Source organism: Triturus cristatus, chromosome 3_2, assembly GCF_964204655.1.
Source record: "Triturus cristatus chromosome 3_2, aTriCri1.1, whole genome shotgun sequence".
Classification (NCBI taxonomy): Eukaryota; Metazoa; Chordata; class Amphibia; order Caudata; family Salamandridae; genus Triturus; species Triturus cristatus.
Window position 1 is genome coordinate 1,088,363,601 of NC_140584.1, and position 26,349 is coordinate 1,088,389,949.

At 50.8% G+C, this 26,349-nt stretch overlaps 1 protein-coding gene and 1 long non-coding RNA gene across 2 annotated transcripts in view; one reads left to right on the forward strand and one right to left on the reverse strand.

Moving 5' to 3' along the window:
* The window catches only part of COL26A1 (collagen type XXVI alpha 1 chain), a 779,433-nt gene extending 769,213 nt beyond the window's left edge, over positions 1–10,220 (reverse strand). Inside the window, exon 1 of the mRNA XM_085649850.1 lies at positions 9,109–10,220. Within this exon, the coding sequence (XP_085505976.1) occupies positions 9,109–9,263 (155 nt within the window). The 5' untranslated portion in view covers positions 9,264–10,220. The remainder of the gene's footprint in view (positions 1–9,108) is intronic.
* Positions 6,536–26,349, forward strand: part of LOC146859177 (uncharacterized) — a 53,134-nt gene continuing 33,320 nt past the window's right edge. Inside the window, exon 1 of the long non-coding RNA XR_014980070.1 lies at positions 6,536–6,657. This is a non-coding gene — a long non-coding RNA (uncharacterized LOC146859177). The remainder of the gene's footprint in view (positions 6,658–26,349) is intronic.

Consider the following 26,349-nt stretch of genomic DNA (forward strand, 5'->3'; position numbering starts at 1 on the left):
GTGCTGGGAATTGGCTGTGATGGCGCATCAGAGTCTTGTTTGGCGTCCAAAGGTGTTAATAATGTGGGTATTGAATTGCTTGAGTCGTGCTTTTTATTGAAGATTGAAAAAAAAAACGTGTTTTGTCTTTGTCAGTTTGTGAATTTTGAGTATGGGTTGGCAATAGGAGGGCAACATTTTTTGATGCCTTGGCCTTTTTCTCTTGTTTTTTTAAAAAAAAAATTCGCCCTCCTAGAGAGGGGTTTTTCTTTCCTTGTCTCAATGGAGGCATTGCCCTCATAGTTCTTCCCTGGATTTAAGATTTGGGGGCTGGATTTGGGACTGGGTGGACTGATAGAGAGTTTAGTGGATACGAGGGGACCTTGGGTGTCTGCCCGAGTTGTTTATGACTAAGTTACCGTGAAGGACGGCGAGGTATGAGGTTGGCACAATACTGCTATTGATCGTCGGGCCCGTGGTGCATCCCGTTTGAACTTTTAGTGAGACTACCAGATCTGTTAACATTTTTGGAAGTGTTGCCGATTTATCCATGAGGTCTGCACACGAACAGGTCACTAATATTAATGCAAATAATCTCTACGACCCCCCCCTCTCATTTGTTAGGTCCTGTTTAGATCTTAAAGAAACTTTTTTTAAGGATGTTGCATGAAACACAAACAACATTTCTCTGCAAAATGTCTGTAATAGACTCCACACCCACATTCAAAATAAAGGAAAAAGGTATTTAAAACTATCTGTTTAAGAATTATTTGCAGCAACCAGGGCGAGACTCAGCAGAGCCGCTCTGCTGGCTCTATGGGAGGTGGGGGGGTGGGGGGAGAGGAGGGGTATGGGGGGGAGGCTGAAAGATTGGCCCTGTGCTAGAGCCCACTTTGCCCATGCCTTAAAAAGTCTCTGCACAGGTAATGGGGGCCCAGGTGTGTTCCATGCTCAGCCAAGGCTCAGGGCCCCAGGTGGGCACCGTCAGTGTGATTGGCAGTCCCTTCTCTGCTGAGGGGCCTATGCACTCGTGCACCAGATACCTGTTCAAAAGTGTGCACGGGTATTATACAAAGCTGGCAGGGACAGTTCCCTAAACATTAGCGCCTCGTGCTCATATTATAATTATGTCAAAGCCATGGACGGCAGGAAGTACGAAAAGAAGAAGAGGGGGCTCAACATGAGTTTACTTTTCCAACCTGCACCCCCCGACCCCCACAGGGGGCAGGCAGCTGATGTGTGCCGCCAGCATCCTGCCCGGCTAGAGCCAGTGACGTCATGGGCAGACCAATCCTAGAGAAAAGTACACGGAGGAGCAGCAGATACGAGAAGGGTGAGAGAGCTGAGATGAGAGAGAGAGCGCGAGGAAGACAGTGTGAGCGGAGCTTCAAAGTACTTTCCTCTATGAAATTAAATGAAATTTTGTACAGCGCACTGCTGCCCCAGCGACGGGGCGTCCTGGCGCTTGTACTCATACCGCTGTGGAACCCTTCCTTGTTTTCCCTGTGAAATGTCCACTCCTGGGCACCCCCAAGGTGAAGCCAGGCATCCGAGCGCTGTTGGGGCCGTTGTGGAGATTAAGCAAGCTATTGCCCAGAGTTGCAGAGTGAGACCCATGATTAGAGTAGGCACCGAGGCGAGAATTATCAAGTCCAAGGAAATTGAGCCCAAGACCCGCCAAGGCGGGAATTGAACCCTGGTCCCGGGCCAGATCTCTGCATCAGGGTCTGCCGCTCTAACCATTGAGCCACGCTTCTCCTTACCTCATCCCCGCATCCCCCCCCTTCCCCCTCCATTTTGCAGCATTGATTTGGAACTTTTGTAGCATAAAAAGGATATGTTGTTGCACACAACGGATTTATTGCGGCCTTTTTGAGACAAGTTTAATTATTAGACTATCTTTTTTTCGTCTTATTCATCTTTTCTGAGATGGCTCAGTGAGCTATCCTTTCTCCAATATGTCCATTGTGAGAGCCCTGAAGCCCATGGCCCCTCCCACGGACCCATGCACCTGGCACGCTGCTTCTGCTCCCTGCATAAGTCTTCTCGCTCTTCCATCCACAAAGAGTGTGCCAGCTTTCGAGATACTGGTGTAAGGGCGAAAGTCTTTAGCACGGACTGAAAAGCTGTGCATGTTTCTAGCTATTCCAATGAGCTTGACGCCCTTTCCTTGCCGTTTGACATTCAGGCGGTAGCTGGGTGACCAGGGTACCTCGTGTGGGCTCCCCAATCCACCGGAGTCCAGCATCCGCCCCATCACCCCAGGTGAGGCTGTATCTGGGGTGGTGGCAGCGGGGCGGGTGCATGAATAAACGTCTAAAGTGCGTGCCCAAAAGCCCGGTTCGGCAGGACAGAACCTGGGAGAAGAGGACAGCGGTTGGTTCTGCAAAGAACCCCCGACGAGGAGAGACCCTTGACTGGGCTGCTGGACCGGGCCCTCCCAGGGCCTGTCTCAGCGAGGTCCTTTGAGTTGTGCTGGGAGTCATTAAACTCCATCAGCAAGTCACTCATTCACCGCTCCAGGTGTCACTGCAATTTCTCCCACACCAATCACTCCAGTGAATCCCTTCAGGGACTCACGAGTTACACTATCAGTCCCTCCGCTTACTCTCTTGCTGAGCGAAGTCTGCCCCCTCACCCACCACTAAGCTCTGTCTGACTCGATGGCTCAGTTTATTGTCCTCAACCTGTCACTCATCACCCCACAACCTATCAAATGACCCCCACACCCAGCCACACCATCCACCAGTCACTTCGGACTCCCCAAGTCTGATATTTCCGCAGGTTCCATCTCTTACCACCATACCCCCTCTTCCGTCACTTTGCGGTTGCTGCGTACTCCCTACAACCAACTGGAGCTACATACATCAACCATCGACGGAACTGCCACCAACTCTAGACACCTGCGCTCCTCCTCACTCGCCCTCGCACCGCCCCCCCTCCCCCCACATCCGTCACAGCCACAGCGATGACCGCTCCTTCTCCTACATGGCAACCAAGACCTGGGACTACCCTCCCCTCCAGCCCCCTCGCTGGCAGACTTGAGACAAAGACACACGACCTGGCTCTTTGAGGGAGACACAGCGCCCAGATACCCCTAGGGGCGACAGCATCGCGCTTTTCAAATGCCTTTTGTTTTGATTTGAGTTTGATCTAGAACAATAGCCCGGCCTCTCCTCTTCCAGTGCTGTGGTGACCACAAGGCAACACTTCTAGTCCTTGTGGCCTTCTCTGTAGCCAAGAAATAGCTCGTCTCACAGAACGCCAACGGTGCATGAGGCGGACACGTCAGGTACTTACCTTGACTCCCCGGTACAACAGTTGTTGGTGTAATTCTATCAGCCACGTACATCCTGATCCCTTTATTCTAGACTCGTGACATCTATGCCAGCAAGTTGAAGCATACAACCTACTGCAACAGCTAACTCAGTGGAGCCATGAAAGGCCCAGTGTGGCCAGTAGGATGTGCTGGGTGCTGTGCACTGTTGCATTGAGTTTATCTCCCTGTGCCCGGCATTGGACTGTAAACTCCTCTGGACAGGAGCGCACTACAAATAAGGGTCCGATGCCATTTTGTGAATGGAAATGTTATAATCAAGAAGAGAGAGGAGAACTAAAGCGGCTAGTCCGTTTCCCCAGTTTATATGTTAATAATCAATGAGAACTAGCTCTTGTTTAAATTGTTTGTATGGGGGGCGGAGCCAAGATGGCGGAGTGAGCAGTCGTCCTGCTCCGGAGCTCCCGCCGAGGCTGGATCTAGCACTGGCTGCCAAGCCGTCATTAGCATCGACGGTACCGGCACAGCATTCCTCAGAGTCCCGGGACCCGTCCTGCCTGCAGAGGTTCCGAGTTCGGCTGCCGGGGGCGATTTCCGGCGCGAGTCATGAGTGGCGGCGCGTGGCGGCACTGAGGCCGCGCGGGTGAGGCCGGACCCGACAGAAGAACCGGAGGACTGAGGAGCGGCGGCGGAGGCCTCTGGCGCCCGAAGCGGAGGGTGAACACCGGTGATCCCCGGAGAGGCAGCAGTACAAGAGGTGAGGGCCCCCGGGGGGCGGCGCCGCGGAGCCGTGACCGCGACCGGGTCCGGCCCGCCATCTTGGAGAGCCGGGGGCGGCGCTCGAGCCGGGACTGAACAGCAGGAGGCCCGTTGCGGGCTGCGAGGCCTGGGCCTAGATCTGACACGGGGCAGGGGTCTGCGAGGATCGAGGTCGCGCACCCGCCCACCCCCCACGCGCTGCAACAGCAGACGAAGTGGCGGGCTGCACGGAGGACAGCTAAGATAGGCAGCACTGGGGAGATACTCGCACCCGGTGAGAGTCACGGCAGTAAGGAGATGGTGGTGTGCGGGGGCCCGTTGCATGCTCCTTTCCCCCCCCAGGCGACGGCCCGGGGACGATCGGCACGGGGACTTTGGGGGCCTGGGGTTCGCGTCCCGGCGGCCCTCTGAGCTGTGAATACTGAGTTTGGCCGGAGTGGAGCTTGGCCTGAGGCATTGCCCGTGACGCCGCGGGATACAGCAGGGTGCGGGACCAGGCGACCCGGAGAGTGACCTACTGATTGAGGAGCCAGGCTCGGATTGGGAGGCCAGAGGCAGGCCTCGAGCGCTATTCCCCCATCCCTGGCACCGGAGTGAACGGCTGGGGCCCGTTCGCAGCTGTGGGGGGCCTCTGGGCATCTGGGCGCTGTGGCCCGCGGGGCACCCGCCGCACGTCGGAAAGCGCGGTCTGGCAAGCTGGGGGCACAGCGGGCAGGCTGCGTCCCTATCCATAATAGCAGTGCGGCAAATGAGTTCCAGAGGATTCCAGAAGACTGACGCCCGCATCGGCGGTGTGGAGGCAACCTGAGATCGCGGTCAGAACAAGCAGGAGCGGAGGAGCATCCGGGACGTCCCACGCACACCGGGGATCCAGAGGCATGGGACACACGGGCGGCTAAGAACGCTGGAACAACCGTGAGCGGAGGTGGGGGTCTTGGATCGCCCGCTGTCTCCCGTGGGTCGGTCGGGCCCGGTTCTCCGACTGAAGGCTGGTGAAGAGGGGGCGGGACCTCCGCACGATAATCCGGTGGGCCCGGGGGAGGCGCGATGTCCAACACCTGGAAGCGGCAGGACAAATCTATCAAAGATCTATTTTCCAAGACCTCAGACGGGAGGATGGCCGCTGCCGCGGACTCTCTGGGCTCGGGGCGGGTGACGCCGGGGGCTGGAGGCTCGGAGCCCATCACCAAGGCCTTTCTGGAATCGATGTTTGTGGCATTGCGGGAGGACATCCAAACCTTCAAGCAGGAGTTCACGTCTGAACTCAAGGAGGTCCGTCGCGACGTGGATGGCATCGGGGAGAGGGTCGCAGATCTGGAGGGCAAGAGCGATGGAAGAGATGAGGAAATGGCGAATCTACAGCAGGAGATCATTTGACTGCACGATCAGCAGGTGGACCTTCAGGTCCACCTTGAGGACCTTAAAAATCGCTCCCATCGCCATAACATTTGCATCAGGGGAGTGCAGGCGGACGACACCTCGAAGGATCTTTTTGCCTATGCAAGGGAGCTCTTCAACCACATCCTGGAACGACCTTTGGGCACGGACTTGGTGATAGATCGGGCCCATAGGGTGGGTCCCCCCAGAGCGCCGTCAGCCCCCCCGTCAGACATTCTGGTGTGTGTGCAGGACTACCGCACTAAAGAGCTGATAATGCAAAAAGCACGAAAGCTGCACCCTTTACAGTTTCGCGAACACAAACCGGTGCTGTACCAGGACAGTATTTTAAACCTCACTCAGAGCACACCCACAGCACCCTCACGAACCAAAAAAACCCGTTCCGCAGTAATCTGGCGTCGAAGCACACCTGAGGTACACTCGGAACCTAGGGTGGGGCCCAATGATGAAGCATTCCACCATCTAGGTTGGTGGGTGAGGGCCTTCATAAAAACCTAATGGTTTTCCCCCACCCGCAGAAATACAAACAATTTAAACAAGAGATAGTTCTCATTGATTATTAACATTTAGTGAATGGAAACAGCAAGCACTGACGTTGCTCAGTTTCACTGTAAAGGGCAAGTGGAGTTTCGGGATTTAAACCCGTCCCTGGCAGCTCCTGCGCTTGTCCGAGCATCAGAAGATGAGACGCAGAGTGTGCTGGGAGCTTGCCGAGACTCTCGTGGCCTTTGCACCACAGTAAACAGGATGCAGGGTCTGTTTGCTTCTGGTGTGGCCAGGGTCAAGCTTTGCAGCGCATTTCACATTCATTTTGCAAAACCCAGAATCGCAAAAAGCTGAAGGGTCCGTTTTGTGAGAAGAATTCTTCAAATTCAATGCCTACATTTTGGAAGTCTTTCTAATTGTTTGGAAATCTAGTTGTATTGTGGTGGCATTGATATACGCTTCATATGAATGCCAAAGTGCACAGGTAGCTTCACCGCAGAGGTGTCACTACTTGCAGTGTGGTTTGTGTGGGCGGGGCCTGGTGTCTGCGTCAGTGCCCGCCCGGGAGGGGGCGCGCTTACCTGGCCTGTGGTCTCAGCACTGAAGCGTGTAACAGCAGCAACGCGCTTGAGGGAACTCGCGCAGGTTACATTCATTGACTGGTGCTAATGACTTCCAGGAACTCTTTAAAATACACCCTGGAGCGACAGAGCGGAGCTCACGCGCGCACTGGGCGCAGGCGCTCATGGGAGCTGCGGGTGAGTGCCCTCGGGCAGTGTGTACAGCAGGCCAGGGTGAACTATCTCAAGAGCGCCGAGGCCTACAAACTTAGGAGTAAATGACTTGTATGACAGAGTGGAACAATGGAGTGAAAGGAGGAGCAGCAGGAGAGGGGAGCAGGGACAGCCTTTTTTCCTCCCCTGAAGTGTTATTACATTCGTCCTTGTACGGCCAGTATTCAGAGGTACATTGGCAGGGCTTTAAGTGCGATGAAATGGGGGGCGGGGCGTGGTCTATATAATTAAGGGCGTGGCTTAAACATATAAACTAAAATCCGCCATAGAGTGCCACCCTACCCACACTTTTGTATACAATCGCCCTGTCTTTAAACACAACTCAATCGTGCCCTTTATAAACATTTAATGGGACTTATGTCAAAGTAGGCATACACTACACGAAGAAAAATACATAAACACTACCTAAGTAACAGGATGGCGGAGAAAACGAGCTGCAAACCACTGTAGACAGTAGATTTCAGCTCGTTTTCGGAGGCTGTCAGCAGCCGATGTCCATCCATTAAGGGGTGTGAAAACACCGCAGGACGTCGGCGAAAGCCTCATGACCCCTTGTGCTCGATGAGGGGCAGAGCGCGCGCCTCTCACACCGGGCCCCGCCTCCTCCCCACACTGTGAAGTGACTTTGTGAGTTGGCAGGTATGGTAAAGAGTCAGTACATAAGGTGAAAGCACAGAATGGGTGGTAAGGTATTTTAAAGAATGATTCAGAGACATTAGTAACTGCATATGTAAGCACGTCATAAACTTGTAGCGCCTACGTGCTTTCGGTCTACGAATAGCACGCTAGCTATTCCCTCGGTATGGATTGTCAGTGTAAACTGGGTTGAACTAGGACTTAGATTTTTTTTTTTAATGCAGATTTATATAGCGCGAACTTGACCCGAAGGTATTGGAGCGCTTTGCATAGGCATCAGTTATGTTACACAAGGACACATTCAGGCTCGGCCCGGGAGATTAAGTGATTTGCCCCCAGGCGGATAGAAAACACGCCGCTCTGGACGCCTCCTTGTCCAGGGGCTGCATGCACCGCCTATTAAAAACGTTCTAGTAGTTGCTGTCCTATATAACTACCTTAAAATATACAAATTAAGCAGAGCATAGGTGAAAGAATGTGGCTTAACGGCTAGCGCAGGCGACTTTGAAGCCGAGGAGCCATGTTCGAGTCTGCGGAGGTTCAAACGCCATGTGATTCGGAGCAAATCATTTAATTCCGCCATGCCTAAAGTGATTGTGTCCGTCTGTAATGCAACTGGCGCTCACGTAAAGCGCTCCGATACATTGGGGTCCAGTTGGCACTATATAAAACTGCGAAACAAAAAGCGCTTGCCGTATCGCGCAAACCTGACAACAAAACGTAGAATTCAAACTCCGCAAAGAACATGCTGTGACAAAACAGTGAGACACTATTTAAAGAGCAATGTATACAATCAACCCCCTCCCTGTTACTTTCTTTCTCGGGGTGTTGAATGTGGGTGGACGTGCCTTAGTAAACGATACAATTAACACGTGTCCACTGGCCCCGTGTCATAAGTACTTTGCAGTCAAGTCGTGTCTCTTTAAGAGCATGTTGGGATTTGTAGTCCCAAACCATTACTGTGACAGTTAAACGTCAAGCCTCGGCGTGCATGGACGGTATTGTTGGTTGAAAACACATTATTCCAATGAGTTTGGCGTGACGTAGATATGAAGAGATGCTCACATGCCTGCTGGTCAGACCCCATATTTACCTGGGCACTGTCTGCTGGAGAATACAATCGGACACATCATGTGCATAAAACCAGGCGATTTGCTATTTCAAATAAATAATACTTTTAGAAGAAGGTTCGATATAAAAGGCAGTCATTTTTTTCTGGGGGCGGGGGGGGGGGGTTTATTGGCAATTTTGTGAGAGGCGAGTGTGATGGTACCTTGCCCGTCATCCCCTGGTTGTTGTGTAGGAATGTCTACTAGCAACTAGTCTAGTTTAAAGCACCGACACAGCCTATGTTATTCTATACTTCTTATAAGGGGCAATAGTGCCCCCAAGCGGTCATGTAGAATATAGCGCCAACAATACTAAAAATCCAAGCGTGCAATTTGATACCCCTTGGCAGCAGCTGTTTGAGATGAAAACGATGTTTAGCGAGCCGGGAAGAAAAGCGATCTTGCTCACACAGGGAACCGACCCGCAGCTCCAGGGCTCGGACGCACGCGAAATACATTAGCTACAGTATGAAAACAAAGCCTGAGGGGGCAGGGGGCATTGGGCATCCCAACTTGGAAAACAGTACCTGTCACTTAGGATGAAAGGTTGTTAAAGAAACTTTTAACCATAGCATGACCACATTACTTGATTTAAATACACGAGGAAAGGACACATTGGCAGGCACTGGCTGAACAAGGACTCTGCAGCAGGCAGGGCCCGAGTACTCACCGGCGGCTGTGGAACCCCCCGCCCTGGGGGGCCGCTGCTTGCTCCGGGTAGGTGTGCTGCAGGGTGGACGCTGCCGGAAACTGATAAAGGAACCCGGTGCCAAGTACCAGGGCTAGCAAGGAGCAGGAGCAGAGCAGGGATAGCACCGACTGCATCTTTATAGGGGGAGGGGGTGGCACAAGTTAAGGATACAGCAACTATCGAGCTGGCACAGCCTCAGGTAACAGGGTGCAGGTACCGCGTCCAGGCGGCCAGATGAAAGTACCGCGTCCAGGCAGAAGGGTGCAGGTAACGTGTGCAGGCTGCAGGGTGCAGGCTCTGTGTCCAGGCAGAATGATGCAGGCACAGCAGGGTGCAGGCACGGCAGGGCTTGGATACAGGACCGGTGCGCAGGCTCAGGACTGTTGGTACAAGCAAGAGGAAGAGCAAGAGAGCAACGAGCAGATACGGGGCCAAGGGAGGATGCGCTGGGAGCGGGGTGTTACGGGTGCACGATCACCTCCGAGGTCCTCTCAGAAGCAGGCAGTGGGTCACTGAGAGAAGAGCCCCATTTGTTCACGATCACACGTTTCCGATGGTATTTTAGGCACGTCCATTGTAGCAGCAGAAAGACAGTCAAGAACCTATGGACGGATACCTGAGAGCAGCAGCTCCGTGCGCCCACAGTGCCGGGCAGCTGAACAGACCACACGCCGGGAATTAAAGGGCAGCAGCTCCGTGCCCCCTCAGTACCTTTTCCAGAGGTCAGAGTGCATGTAACATCAGCTTTATGCCCCCGCAGTACCTTCCCTAGAGGTCAGAGTGCATGCGACAGCAGCTCCGTGCCCCCACACTGCCAGGTACCGACGCACACCCTTGCCCCAGGGTCCAGCAGTGTCTCGGGGACCCCCCAGATCCAGGTATAGGCGCGGACCCCCCGTTTAGCGATCAGACCCGCTGAGAAGTTTAACCAGGGACAGGAAGAACTTAAGAAAGAACAAAAGAAAAGCGCTCCAGGAAGCGGACTCCTTCTGATGGGCGCTCTGTAACAGGAGGCTGGCTCTACATTTCAGGACTCCATCAGCTGCGAGGCCCCCTCCCACCCAGGGCAGCCGGGGGTGGCGCGGGGGCTCTGACAATTAAAGCGAGAGAGAGACGAGGGCTGCCGGGCTCGGAGAGATTGAAGCCGGCTGGGATCACTTGGCCTGATTGGAGCAGGTCTGCGGGGATCCTGGGATGAGGGACAGAGCGCGTGAAGGGACGGGGCGATCCCGAAACTGACCTGCAGCAAGGATCAGAGATCTAGCAGCTGCAGCGGTGATCCTGCAAAACGGGCTGCAGGCTGCAGCACTATTCCTGCAGAAACAGATGCAGCAGAGATCCTGCAAACTACAGCTGCAGGAGTGATACTTACATAGGGGATGCAACAGTGATCCTTCCTGTACAATGAACTGCAGCAGTGAGCCTGTAATGGGAACTGCAGCAGTGAGCCTTTAAAATTAACTATAGCAGTGAGCCTGTAAATGGAACTGCAGCAGTGAGCCTGTAAAGGGAACTGCAGCAGTGAGCCTGTAAAGATAACTACAGCAGTGAGCCTGTAAATGGAACTGCAGCAGTGAGCCTGTAAAATTAACTGTAGCAGTGAGCCTGTAAATGGAACTGCAGCAGTGATCTTGTACAATGAACTGTAGCAGTGAGCCTGTAAAGGGAACTGCAGCAGCGAGCCTGTACAATTAACTGTAGCAGTGAGTATGTAAATGGACCTGTAGCAGTGAGCCTGTAAAATGAACTGCAGCAGTGATCCTGTACAAGAACTGTAGCAGTGAGCTTGTAAAGGAAACTGCAGCAGTGAGTCTGTAAAACGGGCTGCAGCACTATTCCTGCAGAAACAGATGCAGCAGCGATCCTGCAAACTACAACTGCAGGAGTGATCCTTAAATAGGGCTGCAGCAGTGATCTTGTACAATGAACTGTAGGAGTGAGCATGTAAAGGGAACTGCAGCAGTGAGCCTGTAAAATTAACTATAGCAGTGAGCCTGTAAATGGAACTGCAGCAGTGAGCCTGTAAAGAGAACTGCAGTAGTGAGCCTGTAAAATTAACTGTAGCAGTGAGCCTGTAAATGGAACTGCAGCAGTGATCCTGTACAATGAACTGTAGCAGTGAGCCTGTAAAGGGAACTGTAGCAGCGAGCCTGTAAAATTAACTGTAGCAGTGAGTATGTAAATGGACCTGTTGCAGTGCGCCTGTAAAATGAACTGCAGCAGTGAGCCTGTAAATGGACCCATGGCAGTGAGCCTGTAAATGAACTGTAGCAGTGAGCTTGTAAAGTGAACTGCATCAGTGAGCCTGTAAAATGAACTGTAGCAGTGAGCCTGTAAATGGAACTGCAGCAGTGAGCCTGTAAAGAGAACTACAGCAGTGAGCCTGTAAAGGGAACTGCTGCAGTGATCCTTAAATAGGGGCTGCAGCAGTTTTCCTCTAAAATGAACTGTAGCAGTGAGCCTGTAAAGGGAACTGCAGCAGTGAGCCTGTAAAATGAACTGTAGCAGTGGGCCTGTAAATGGAACTGCAGCAGTGAGTCTGTAAAGAGAACTGCAGCAGCGAGCTTGTAAAGTGAACTGCAGCAGTGAGCCTGTAAAGGGAACTGTAGCAGTGATCCTTAAATAGGGGCTGCAGCAGTGATCCTCTAAAATGAACGGTAGCAGTGAGCCTGTAAAGGGAACTGCAGTAGTGAGCCTGTAAAATGAACTGTAGCAGTGAGCCTGTAAATGGAACTGTTGCAGTGAGCCAGTAAATGGAACTGCGCGGTGAGCCTGTAAATTGAACTGCAGCAGCGAGACTGTAAAACGACCTGCAGCAGCGAGCCTGTAAATGGAACTGCAGCAGTGATCCTGTAAAGGAAACTGCATCAGTGAGACTGTAAAACGAACTGTAGCAGTGAGCCTGTAAATGGAACTGTAGCAGTGAGCCTGTAAATGGAACTGCAGCAGTGATCCTGTAAAGGGTACTGCATCAGCGAGACTGTAAAACAAACTGTAGCAGTGAGCCTGTAAATGGAACTGCAGCAGTGATCCTGTGAAGGGAACTGCATCAGTGAGACTGTAAAACGAACTGTAACAGTGAGCCTGTAAATGGAACTGCAGCAGCGAGCCTGTAAATGGAACTGCAGCAGTGATCCTGTAAAGGGAACTGCATCAGTGAGACTGTAAAACGAACTGTAGCAGTGAGCCTGCAAATGGAACTGTAGCAGTGAACCTGTAAATGGAACTGCAGCAGTGAGCCTGTAAAATGAACTGTAGCAGTGAGCCTGTAAATGGAACGGCAGCACTGCGTCTGTATATGGAAGTGCATCAGTGAGCCTATAAAATGAACTGTAGCAGTGAGCCTGTATATGGAACTGCAGAAGTGCGCCTCTATATGGAACTGCAGCAGTGAGCCTGTAAAATGAACTGTAGCAGTGAGGTTTTAAATGGAACTGCAGAGCTGAGCCTGCAAAGGGAACTGCAGCAGTGAGCCTGTAAAGGGAAGTCTAGCAGTGAGCCTGTAAAATGAACTGCAGCAGTGAGCCTGTAAACAGAACTGTAGCAGCGATCCTGCGTAAGAAGATGCAGCAGTGATCCTGAAAAATGAACTGTAGCGGTGAGCCTGCAAAAGGAACTGCATCAGAGATCCTGCATACAGAGATGCGGCAGTGATCCTGCACACAGAGATGCGGCAGTGATCCTGCATACAGAGATGTGGCAGTGATCCTGCACACAGAGATGCAGCAGTGATCCGGCCTAGAGAGAGATGCATCAGTGATCCTCCACACACAGATGCAGCAGTGATCCTGCGGAGAGAGAGATGCAGCAGTGATCCTGCGGAGAGAGAGATGCAGCAGTGAGCCTGCGGAGAGAGAGATGCAGCAGTGATCCTGCGGAGAGAGAGATGCAGCAGTGATCAGTGAGAAGTTGACCTGGTATATGCTGTCCACTAGTTATAGTGGGCACCTTGCACCAGTCCAAACAACCCCTTATTGATGATAGGTTAAAGACAACCTTTATTGAAAGCTATCCTAGTGGGAGCTATGGAGAGCATCCTTCAGGCTAAGACTTGAAGGAATGTAAAGCAGCTTGTTTTGCCAGTCTATAATCTCTTGAGTGGCTAAATGAAGGGAGACCACACCAGGTATATATATAAAATATATGTATTTATTTCTAAACACACCCCTCTAATCTCTTTATGAGGCTAGAGGCAAAAGCACATAAGTTACACTTCAAATATTACAGTAAAGTAGCACGTTAGGCCCTAGGGGCGGACCAAACCATATACTAAGAAAGTGGTATAAGAACCATGACTTAACTAGACACAAGGCCTAGAGCCTGTAGAATCGATGGGACCCCAAGGAACCACTCAAGGTAGTGGACACAGGGGACCCACAGGGGCCATGCGCAGTGTGAGATCACAGCCGCAAGCTCCCGTTAGCTTCTATGGGGAAAGTCGCGGTTACATTTTTAAAGTCTAAGGACACTTAGAGATGGACTTGAACCAAACCCTCTTGGATTTAGACAGTTCTAGGGTCATCACCCACGGGAGCACCAGAGTACTCGAGTTACCTCACCCAGGGAAGCCGGGTGCATAGGTGTCAAATGGTGTCGGGTCGCATTGTTGTTTTCAATGGAAGCTGGCGAAGAAGTGCAGCTGCCGGGAAGTGTACGAAGAGATCCAAGCCTGGATCGGAGATGTGAAGAACCTGAAAGCAGAGGGGACAGAGTCTGGGTCACTTGCCAGTGACCAGGGGCACGATAGACGAATGCCCACCGATGTCGGGTGTTGCAGGTGAAAGAGGTGAAGCTTGACTCTTCAGCCACGAGGACCAGGAGGTGTCGAGGACAACCAGGAGCTGGATTCGAGCTGTCCCACAAAGGATGTCGAGTGCTGCAGCATTGGTGCCCGGATTGGACACAACAAGCCTTGGCAACAGCAACCCACGAAGAAAGGAGAAAGACTCCCCAAGCAATGGAGGGTCAGGGCACGTCTAGAGCAACCAGGAAAGCCCAATTAAAGTAAAGGTACCCTTCTCAGGGACCCAAAAGTCGACGGACAAGGGATTGCAAAGGGACCTCGAGAGGAATCACAAAATGGTGGCCCCCGGGTCACTTGGTGTGGGTAGGCCAGCAATCTTCAGTGGATTTACTGCTCGCGGTCTGGGCTACAAGTACCCCAATGCACAACCTCAAGGGACGTCAAGAAGCTATTGCACTATCAAATGTGCACGGTGTCCAGGGGTTCCGGTTCCACGGTACACACGAGGGCTACGGGTCTCAGCTTTGCGGGGGACTCAGTTTGGCCTCTGGGAAGTCTGGAAATCCACCTCTGATGTTGCAAAGTCTTCGGCGTCCGGCGGGAGCTTCGGAGATGCAGACCAGACAGATGCGTCTTTGGTGCCTGCCAAGCAGGGGAGTAACTCCTTTACTCCAAGGGAGATTTTTCAGGTTGGGGTTGGACTAACTCAGGGGACCCACCTATGGGAGGGTTTGAGAAGAGGAGTGGCTACACCCATTTCCTTTGTCCAGTTTCACGCCAGAGCACGGGCTAGTAGCCCCTGCAACCGGTTTGAGCTGGACTATGCACAGGGACACCAAATGTGCTCCCAGTGCAGGACTTCAAAGCACTCCTGTAGTGCTCCCACCCAGCCCTAATCCACTAAGGACTGTCTGGGAGGTGGTAACATCTCCCTGTGACAGAAAACCTATTGTCCAGGCCTCCCCTGCCAGAGTTCCGGTTAGCAACAGGAGGCCAGACCTGTGTCTGTGGCTGCAGCATCCATTTTGTGATGCCAGGGCTTTTTAAGCTGGTACCGGGTATTCCGGTGCTGTCATTTATCTCCCTCTAGAAGAAAGGGATAATACTCCCACACCAGTTACTGGTGTGGGGGTATGATTCCAAGGTGTTTGACACCCAACACAACATGTTTCCGTGCCGCCAGTCCAAAGTTATCATTTACCATTTGGTTATAATGCACTTAAGAGTATATGGTCAGGCTGCATCACAGACAACCCCGGAGAGGAGATTCCGAAGGCTGCAGAGGGGCTCTGCTCATGCATGAGCACCCTCTCACACAAAACCAAGCACCCTGCCTTCAGGATTGATACGGCCTGCCATAGCGGTGACTGATAGGTTTATATGTGCAGTGATAGGTGAGATATAGTGAACCTATATCTCAGTAAGGGGTGCATGCACCACCTTGCCCAGGCTGCAGTAGCAGACCTGTGGTGTCATTTTGGAGGGCTTCCCAGGGGTGGCAGCCCCTGCTAGGCCTCTGGGGTACCTATGCCCTGGGTGCATAGTATACCATATACTAGGGACTTATAAGGGCACCTCAGAATCCAATCTGATGTGTACCTAAGGTACTAGGAATCAATTTAGAGAGGAAGCAGCTAGGCTGGGGTCCTAGATTGCAGGGCCCCAGCCAGACTACAGTTGAAAAAACAGTGTTACAGCAGCAAAAAGTGGTGGTAACCATAAGAAGCAGATCCTACTCTCCTACACAACCCCCCCCCCCCCTCAAACACAGGGACATTGAACTAACCTTGACCAGTTGAGTCTTCATGTTCTAAGTGGAAATATCTGGAGAGTCCATCTGCATTGGCATGGTTACTCCCAGGTCTATGTTCCACTGTATAGTCCATCCCCTGTAGAGAAATGGACCACCTTAAAATTTGGGGTTGTCACCCTTTATCTGTTGTAGCCATAAGAGGGGCTTATGTTCTGTCTGAACGATGAAGTGAGTACCAAACAATTATGGCCTCAACATCTTCAGAGCCCAAACCACAGCAAAGGCCTCCCTCTCAATGGCTGACCAACGTATCTCTCTGGGGGTCAGCCTTCTGCTTATGAAAGGTACTGGCTGATCCTGACCTTCATCATTCAACTGTGACAGCACAGCCCCTACCCCCAACTCAGATGCACCTGTTTGCACAATGAACTCCTTGGAGTAATCAGGACTTTGCAGAATGGGAGCAGTGCACATGACCTGCTTCAGGTCATCAAAGGCCTTTTGACAGCTAGCTGTCCACTGAACCTTTTTGGGCATTTTCTTGGAAGTAAGGTCATTCAATGGAGTCACAATGGATCCATAACCTTTTACAAATCTTCTGTAATATCCAGTCAGGCCAAAGAAGGCTCTCACCTGAGAATGGGTAGTGGGAGCAGCCCAGTCCATTATGGTCTGGATTTTGCTCTGCAAAGGTTGAACCTGGCCTCCACCTACAAGGTGACGCAGGTATACAACCTCACTCTGCCCTATCTGGTACTTAGCAGCCTTGATAGTTAGGCCTGCCTTTTGCAGGGCCTACAAAACATTCCTTAGGTGGACCAGGCGATCCTACCAGGTGGAGCTAAAGACAGCAATGTCATCTAGATATGCTGCACTATTGTCTTCCAGGCCTGTAAGGACTTGATTCACCAACCTTTGGAAAGTTGCAGGTGCATTCTTCAAACCAAAGGGCATTACCACAAATTGATAGTGCCCACTAGGGGTAGAAAATGCTGTCTTTGGCTTTGCATCATCAGCTAATCTGATCTGCCAGTAGCCAGCTGTCAAGTCGAATGTGCTTAGAAACTTGTCTGAGGCCAAAGTATCTATCAGCTCATCTGGCCTTGGGATGGGATGGGCATCAGTCCTAGTGACTGCATTGAGACCCCTGTAATCCACACCAAACCTCATCTCTCTCTTACCATCTTTGGTGTGAGGTTTAGGCACCAGGACTACTGGACTAGCCCAAGGGCTATCTTAGGGTTCAATGACTCCCAAATCCAACATCTTTTGGACTTCTGTCCTTATACAGTCCCTGACATGATCAGGTTGCCTGTAGATCTTATTCTTCACAGGCAGACTGTCCCCAGTGTCCACTTCATGAGTGCACCAGGTAGCCTGACTTGGAGTCATAGAAAACATATGTCTGAACTGGCTGAGAACTTTTCTGCAGTCAGTTTGCTGCTGGGCAATGAGGCTGCCTGCCAAGGCTACACCATCTAGTGATCCATCATCAGGGTTGTGAGAGAGCAGGTCAGGGAGTGTGTCACTCTCTTCCTTCTGTCCCTCATCAGTAGCCATGAGCAAGCCCATGTCTGCCCTGTCAACATATGGTTTTAGTCTGTTGACATGGAGCACCCTATGGGGGCTCCTGGGAGTTCCAAGGTCTACCAAGTAGGTAACCTCCCCTTTCTGTTCAACAATTGTATGGGGGTCACTCCACTTATTTTGGACGGCTGCTGGGGCCACAGGCTCCAACACACACACCTTCTGCCCTGGCTGGTAAACAGTCAGCACAGCCTTTTGGTCATGCCAGGCCTTTTGCAATTCCTGGCTAGCCTCAAGGTTTTTAGTTGCCTTTTTCATATACTCGGCCATCCTGGAGCCTTAGACCAAGTACATAGTCCACTATGTCCTGTTTAGGGGGTTTGACAGGTAACTCCCATCCCTCCTTCACCAGACACAAAGGACCCCTAACAAGATGGCAAAACAAAAGTTCAAAAGGGCTGTAACCAACCCCCTTTTGAGGCACTTCCCTGTAGGCAAACAAAAGGCAGGGCAAAAGGATGTCCCGTCTGCGCCTAAGCTTCTCTGGGAGTCCTTTGATCACGCCCTTTAAGGTTTTGTTGAATCTTACAACTAAACCATTGCATTGTGGGTGATAGAGTGTGGTGAATTTGTAATTCACTCCACACTCCTTCCACATTGCAGTCAAGTAACTGGACATGGAGTTTGCATCCCTGTCAGATACTAGTTCCTTAGGAGAACCCACTCTTGAGAATATACCAAAGAGGACCCTTGCCACCACAGGCCCTGTAATGGTCCTAGGTGGAAGGCCTTCTGGGTACCTAGTGGCATGGTCCACCACCACCAGGATAAATCTGTGCCCAGATGCTGTCTGAGGATCCATGGGACTAACTATGTCAAGCCCAACCCTCTCAAAGGGAATCCCCACCACAGGTAGTGGTATCAAGGGGGCCTTTGTGGTTACACCTGCCTTCCCACTGGCTTGACAGGTTACACAGGAGGGACAAAACACCTCAGTGTCTTCAGACATGTAGGGCCAATGAATGTGAGGAACAATTCTGTCCCAAGTCTTGTTTTGGCCCAGGTGTCCTGCTAAGGCAATATCATGGGCTAGTGTCAATAGGAAGCACCTAAACTTCAAAGGTATTACCAACCTCCTGGAAGCACAAGGCCTGGGGTCTCTACTCTATATATATATAGGAGTCCATCATCCCAATACATTTTATGGGTGCCACTAACATTCCCAGCAGCCTCATCAGCAGCTTGCTTTCTGAGGGGTTCAAGAGAGGGGCAGAGTTGCTGCTCCTGGCTCAGATCTGCCTTGGAAGGGGCCCCTGTCCCCAAGAACTCGACCTGGTCAGGTTCCAGCTCCTCTGGGACAGTTCCTTCTTCAGGTCCAAGATCATCTCCCTCAGGAGGCTGATCTGTATTCTGAGTCAGGGGGAAGGCACCGCCTTAACCCTACTGCTCCTCCTCTTGGCAGGCACCTGGTCCATTCTTCCAGAATCCAGGGCCTCTTCAGTTTTAGACAAGTTTGGCCTGGGACCTAGTCACAGCAAATACATGTGCAGGGATCCCTAGCATTTCTGCATGTGTCCTGAGCCCCACTTCAGCCCAAGCTGAAGTTTCTAGATCATTGCCAAGGAAGCATTCAATAGGGAGGTCTGCACTTAACAAAACCTTTTTGAGGCCAGTTACCCCTCCCCAGGAGAAATTAACAACTGCCAAGGAATGATCTGTCCTGACATTGCTAGCATTGGTCACTTGGTACATTTCACCAAGTATAATCTGCCCAGGATCCACAAGATCTTTTGTCACCATTGTGACACTTGCTCCTGTGTCCCTGAATGCCAAAGCCTCTGTTCCATTAATCAAAGGCTGCTGTCTGTATTTGGCCAAGTTACTAGGACTCACAAAGGAGGACATGCCCATGCCTCCATCACAGATCAGGACAGCCTGAGTTGGAACTCTGACTAGGCCAGAGTCCATCTCAGAACCCAGGGTTAACCCTACTACACCCTTATTCTGAGTATTACCACCACCAATTGTAGCTGTACTAGGGGGAACAGTTGCCTTAGGGGCAATGGTGGCTGGAGTTGAGTCTTTGGACTTGGTGCAATCACTAGTCCAATGTGTTTTCTGCTTACATATCTTGCACCATGGTTTCTTTTGGCCTTTTCCTTTGTTAGATTGGGACTACCCCCCTGAAGAAGATTTTTGGGGACCTTGTGAAGACTTCTGGTCTTTACCCTTCTCCCCACCCTTGTCAGAGTTCTTAGAATCTTGCTTCTTTGGGTCACCACCTTGGTTCTGAACCTTCTGCTTCACCCTGGTTCTTACCCATTTGCCTGCCTTCTTTTCCAATTCTTGGGGAGAGGTCAGATCAGAGTCCACCAGGTACTGATGCAACAGCTGATTTTGGCAATTATTAAGGATCTGCTCCCTCATAATTAAGTTGTACAATCCTTTGAAATCACACACCTTGCTGCCAAGCAACCAGTCCTCCAGAGCCTTTGTAGCACAATCTACAAAGTCCACATAGTCTTGATTCTGTGCCTTTTGGGTATCCCTGAACTTTAACCTATATTGTTAAGTGGTTAGGCCAAACACATCAATCAGTGCACTCTTCAAGCTTTGGTAATCATCAGCATCCTCGTCTTTTACAGTGAGGAGCTTATCTCTACCGTTGTCTGCAAAGGAGAGCCACAAGATTGCTGCCCACTGCTCCTGGGGGACCCTCTGTACTTTACAGGCCCTTTCCAGTGCAGTAATCCTTATGTGGATGTCATCCCCACTCTTGTACGGAGGGACAATCTTGTTTAGGTTTCTATGGTCATGAGTCCTCTCCCTAACAACAGGGATGTTGCTGCCACCATGGGGCTCTAGTCCCATCTTTTGTCTAGCTCTATGGAGCTCTAGGGACTCCCTTTCTAGGGCTATCTGCTCTCTTCTAATCTTAAGCCGAGTTTCCTCATACTGGAGCAGTCTCTCCCTCCTCTTCTGAGAGGTTCCTCTCCTATGAGAGGAAACAGAGGTCCCTATGGAGGTGTCAGAATGGTTAGACTCCTGAGAAGGAGATCTGGACCTTCTAGACAAACTCCAAACTTTTCCTGGTGGAGGAAAGAGAGGGCCATCATGGCCATCTTCCTCATCTTCAGGAGGAGTTGCATCTTCCAGGTTAGGATCATTGTCATCCTCCTGGCCAGCTCCAGAGGTCAGGTCAGGGGTGTCTGAACCCCTAGGCCCTTCCTCATCAGCTGCCCCAACCACTCTACCTACCCCATCAGAGCATGAGGTCTTTCTGAGATCATCTAGGAGGAGCACCTCTATGAGGCGTTGGGTGGTTGCACTCTTGCCTGTCTTCAACTTCCTAGTACTGCACAATGCTCTCAATTCCAAAAATGGGAGTCTGTCATACTTGGAGGCTAGAAACCCATTGGCTTCTGGCAGGGACCCACTGGTTCCTGGACTTGAAGACATTACTAGTGAGGTGTGGTGTATGCACTACCTACTCTAGTGTGGCCTACTAAACTCTCTTGAGTTGTAGAAAGGGTGTGCTAAGCCCTTGACACACAACTCTAAATTCAGTAGAACTTACTGTATTTTAAGCTTGTATTATATGTAGGGTTCCCGGTTTTATGGTATTTATTTTTTTAACATTTCCGTCTGTATTTATCCATATTTATTTTTGGGCCATTTTATCTGTATTTATCCATAGTTATTTTGTGTTTTTCTGATAAATAAAGTTGCAAAACTGTACATTTCCATATTTATTTAACCGATAGACATGCAGTCATAATTTCATGTCTGTTGTGTTTTAGCTACTTAATCGGCAAAATATTACATAATAGTACATCCACTGGTAAATATGAGCATTTTACAACAAATGTAGATTGACATAGGCTGTTATTTAAAGAAATCTCACCCTGTTTTTTAATTTCCCATGCTGTCCATCTGCTCAGCTGTTGGGCTATATTTCATGAAAGACAGCACGGAAAGTCTCCTTAAAGAAGCCCAATTTTCTGTATTTATCCACATTTAAATAATAAATACAGACAGAAAACACATTGTTTTCTGTCTGTATTTATCTGTAAAAATCCGTAAAAACTGATTTCTGGGAGCCTTAATTATATGTACCTTAGGTACCGTTAGTGGTTTTCAGTTAGTCACTCACTTGAGATTATATGGTTAAACAATAGCAAGGTTGAATCCCACATGCTGCGCACCAATGTGAGAAGTTGGCCCGGTATATGCTGTCCACTAGTTATAGTGGGCACCTTGCACCAGTCCAAACAACCCCTTATTGATGATAGGTTAAAGACAACCTTTATTGAAAGCTATCCTAGTGGTAGCTATGGAGAGCAGCCTTCAGGCTAAGTCTTGAAGGAATGTAAAGCAGCTTGTTTTACCAGTCTATAATCTCTTGAGTGGCTAAATGAAGGGAGACCACACCAGGTATATATATATATATAAAATATATGTATTTATTTCTAAACACACCCCTCTAGTCTCTTTATGAGGCTAGAGGCAAAAGCACATAAGTTACACTTCAAATTTTACAGTAAAGTAGCACAAATAAACGTTAGGCCCTAGGGGCGGACCATACCATATACTAAGAAAGTAGTATAAGAACCACAACTTAACTAGACACAAGGCCTAGAGCCTGTAGAATCGCTGGGACCCCAAGGAACCACCCAAGGTAGTGACACAGGGGACCCACGGGGGCCGTGTGCAGTGTGAGAACACAGCCGCGAGCTCCCGTTAGCTTCTATGGGGAAAGTCGCAGTTAGATTTTCAAAGTTTAAGGACACTTAGAGATGGACTAGGACCAAACCCTCTTGGACTTAGACAGTTCTAGGGTCAACACCCACAGGAGCACCAGAGTACTCGAGTTACCTCACCCAGGGAAGTCAGGTGCATAGCTGTCAAATGGTGTAGGGTCGCGTCGTCGTTTTTAATGGAAGCTGGCGAAGAAGTGCTGCTGCCGGGAAGTGTCCGAAGAGATCCAAGCCTGGATCGAAGATGTGAAGAACCTGAAAGCAGAGGGTACAGAGTATGGGTCACTTGCCAGGGGCACGATAGACGAATGCCCACCGATGTCGGGTGTTGCAGGTGAAAGAGATGAAGCTTGACTCTTCAGCCACGAGGACCAGGAGGTGTCGAGGACAACCTGGAGCTGGATTCGAACTGTCCCACAAAGGATGTCGAGTGCTCCAGTGTTGGTGCCCGAATTGGACACAACAAGCCTTGGCAACAGCAACCCATGCAGAAAGGAGAAAGATGCTTCGGTGCGGACCAGCAAGGTCCTGGGGACTCCCCAACCAATGGAGAGTCAGGGTACGTCTAGAGCAACCAGGGAAGCCCAATTAAAGTAAAGGTACCCTTCTCAGGGACCCACAAGTCGACGGACAAGGGATCGCAAAGGGACCTCAAGAGGAATCACAGAATGGTGGCCCCTGGGTCACTCGGTGTGGGTAGGCCAGCAATCTTCAGTGGATTTATTGCTTGGGGTCTGGGATACAAGTAGCCCAAAACACAACTTCAAGGAACGTCGAGAAGCTATTGCACTAGAAAATGTGCACGGTGTCCAGGGGTTCCGGTTCCACGGTACACACGAGGGCTACGGGTCTCAGCTTTGCTGGAGACTCGGTTTGACCTCTGGGAAGTCTGGAAATTCATGCCTGGTGTTGCAAAGTCATCAGCACCCGGCGGGAGCTTCGGAGATGCAGACAGGACAGATGTGTCTTTGGTTCCTGCCAAGCAGGGGAGTAACTCCTTTACCCCAATGGAGATTCTTCAGTCATCTGGTGTTGAACAGATTGTCGAAGGTCCAGGATTCAGTTTCACAGTTTCATCCAGGAATATCTAAAGTTCTGGTTACAGAGGTTCCTTCTTTATACCCAAGGAAAAGGGTTGGACTAACTCAGGGGACCCACCTATGGGAGGGTTTGGAAAGAGGAGTGGCTACACCCATTTCCTTTGTCCAGTTTCACGCCAGAGCAGGGGCTGGTAGCCCCTGCAACCGGTTTGAGCTGGACTATGCACAGGGACACCAAATGTGCCCCCAGTGCAGGACTTAAAAGCACTCCTGGAGTGCTCCCACCCAGCCCTAATCCATTAAGGGCCTGTCTGGAAGGTGGTAACACCTCCCTGTGCCAGGAAACCTATTGTCCAGGCCTCCCCTGCCGGAGTTTCGGTCAGCAGCAGGAGGCCAGACCAGTATCTGTGGCTGCAGCATCCATTTTGTGATGCCAGGGCTCTTTTAAGCTGGGACCGGGTATATCAGTGCTGTGATGTCGCACCCTCTAGAAGGGTGGGATCATACTCTCACACCAGTTACTGCTGTGGGGCTATAATTCCAAGGTGTTTGACACCAAACACAACATGTTTCCGTGCAGCCAGTCCAAAGTTAGCATTTACCGTTTGGTTATAATGCACTTAAGAGTATATGGTCAGGCTGCATCACAGACAACCCTGGAGAGGAGATTCCGAAGGCTGCAGAGGGGACCTGCTCATGCAGAGGCACCTTCTCACACAAAACCAAGCACCCTGCCTTCAGGATTGATAAGGCCTGCCATAGGGGTGACTGATAGGTTTATATGTGCAGTGATAGGTGACGTATAGTGAACCTATATCTCAGTAAGGGGTGCATGCACCACCTTACCCAGGCTGCAGTAGCAGACCTGTGGTGTCATTTTGGAGGGCTTCCCAAGGCTGGCATAATATATGCTGCAGCCCATGGTAGGCCTCTGGGGTACCTATGCCCTGGTTACATAGTATACCATGTACTAGGGACTTATAAGGGCACCTCAGAATCCAATCTGATGTGTACCTAAGGTACTAGGAATCCATTTAGAGAGGAAGCAACTAGGCTGGGGTCCTGGATAGCAGGGCCCCAACCAGACTAAAGTTGAAAAACAGTGTTACAGCAGCAAAAATGCCCCAGCCAGACTAAAGTCGAAAAACAGTGTTACAGCAGCAAAAAGTGGGGGTAAACATAAGAAGGAGCTCCTACTCTCCTACATGATCCTCCACACAGAGATGCAGCAGTGATACTGCACAGAGAGAGATGCGGCAGAAATCCTGTACAAAGAGATGCGGTAGTGATCCTACACACAGAGATGCGGCAGAGATCCTGCACAAGCAGATGTGGCAGAGATCCTGCACAAAGAGATGCAGCAGTGATCCTGCACAAAGAGATGCAGCAGAGATCCTGCAAAAAGAGATGCTGCAGCGAGCCTCCACAAATAGATGCCGCAGTGATCCTTTACACAGAGATGAGGCAGAGATCCTGCACAAAGAGATGCATCAGTGATACTGCACAAAGAGATGCAGCAGAGATCTTGCACCAAGAGGTGCAGCAGCGTTACTGCACAAATAGATGCAGCAGTGATCCTGCACAAAGAGATGCAGCAGTGATCCTGCACAAAGATATGCAGCAGAGATCCTGCACAAAGAGATGCATCAGCGTTACTGCACAAAGAGATGCAGCAGAGATCTTGCACAAAGAGATGCGGCAGCAATCCTGCACAAAAAGATGCAGCAGTGATCCTGCACAAAGAGATGCTGCAGAGATCCTGCACAAAGAGACACAGCAGTGATCCTCCACACAGAGTTGTGGCAGAGATCCTGCACATAGAGATGCAGCAGTAATCCTCCACACAGAGATGCTGCAGAGATCCTGCACAAGGAGATGCGGCAGAGATCCTGCACAAAGAGATGCAGCAGTGATCCTCCACACAGAGATGCTGCAGAGATCCTGCACAAGGAGATGCGGCAGACATCCTGCCTAAAGAGATGGAGCAGTGATGCTGCACAAAGAGATGAAGCAGTGATCCTGCACAAAGAGATGCAGTAGCGATCCTGCACAAAGAGATGCGGCAGAGATCCTGCACATAGAGTTGCGGCAGAGATCCTGCACAAAGACATGCAGCATTGATCCTGCACAAAGAGATGCGGAAGTGATCCTGCACAAAGAGATGCGGCAGTGATGCTGTTCAAAGAGATGCAGCAGATATCCTGCACAAAGAAATGCAGCAGTGATCCTGAACAAAGAGATGCGGCAGCGATCCTTCACAAAGAGATGCAGCAGAGATCCTGCACACAGAGATGCTGCAGTGATCCTGCATACAGAGATGCAGCAGTGATCCTGCACAGAGAGAGATGCAGCAGAGATTTTGCACAAAGCGATGCAGCAGTGATCCTGCTCAAAGAGATGGGGCAGAGATCCTGCACATAGAGATGTGGCAGTGATCCTCCACACAGAGATGCGGCAGAGATCCTGCACAAGGAGATGAGGCAGAGATCCTGCACAAAGAGATGGAGCAGATATCCTGCACAAAGAGATTCAACAGTGATCCTGAACAAAGAGATGCGGCAGCGATCCTTCACAAAGAGATGCGGCAGAGATCCTGCCCAAAGAGATGCAGCAGTGATCCTGCACAAAGAGATGCAGCAGAGATCCTGCACAAAGAGATGCAGCAGAGATCCTGCCCAAAGAGATGCATCAGTGATCCTGCACAAAGAGAGATGCGGCAGAGATCCTGCACAAAGAGATGCGGTATAGATCCTGCACAAAGAGATGCGGTAGAGATCCTGCACAAAGAGACACGGCAGTGATCCTCTACACAGAGATGCGGCAGAGATCCTGCAGAAAGAGATGCGGCAGAGATCCTGCACAAAGCGATGCGGCTTTGAACCTCCACACAGAGATGCAGCAGAGATTCTGCACAAAGCGATGCAGCAGTGAACCTGCACAAAGAGATAGGGCAGACATCCTGCACATAGAGATGCGGCAGTGATCCTCCACACAGAGATGCGGCAGAGATCCTGCACAAAGAGATGTGGCAGAGATCCTGCACAAACAGATGCAGCAGTGATCCTGCACAAAGAGATGCAGCAGATATCCTGCACAAAGAGATGTGGCAGACATCCTGCCTAAAGAGATGGAGCAGTGATGCTGCACAAAGAGATGCAGCTGTGATCTTGCACAAAGAGATGCAGTAGCGATCCTGCACAAAGAAATGCAGCAGTGATCCTTCACAAAGAGATGCGGCACAGATCCTGCACATAGAGATGCGGCAGAGATCCCGCACAAAGACATGCAGCATTGATCCTGCACAAAGTGATGCAGCAGTGATCCTGCACAAATAGATGCAGCAGTAATCCTGCACAAAGAGATGCAGCAGTGATGCTGTTCAAAGAGATGCAGCAGATA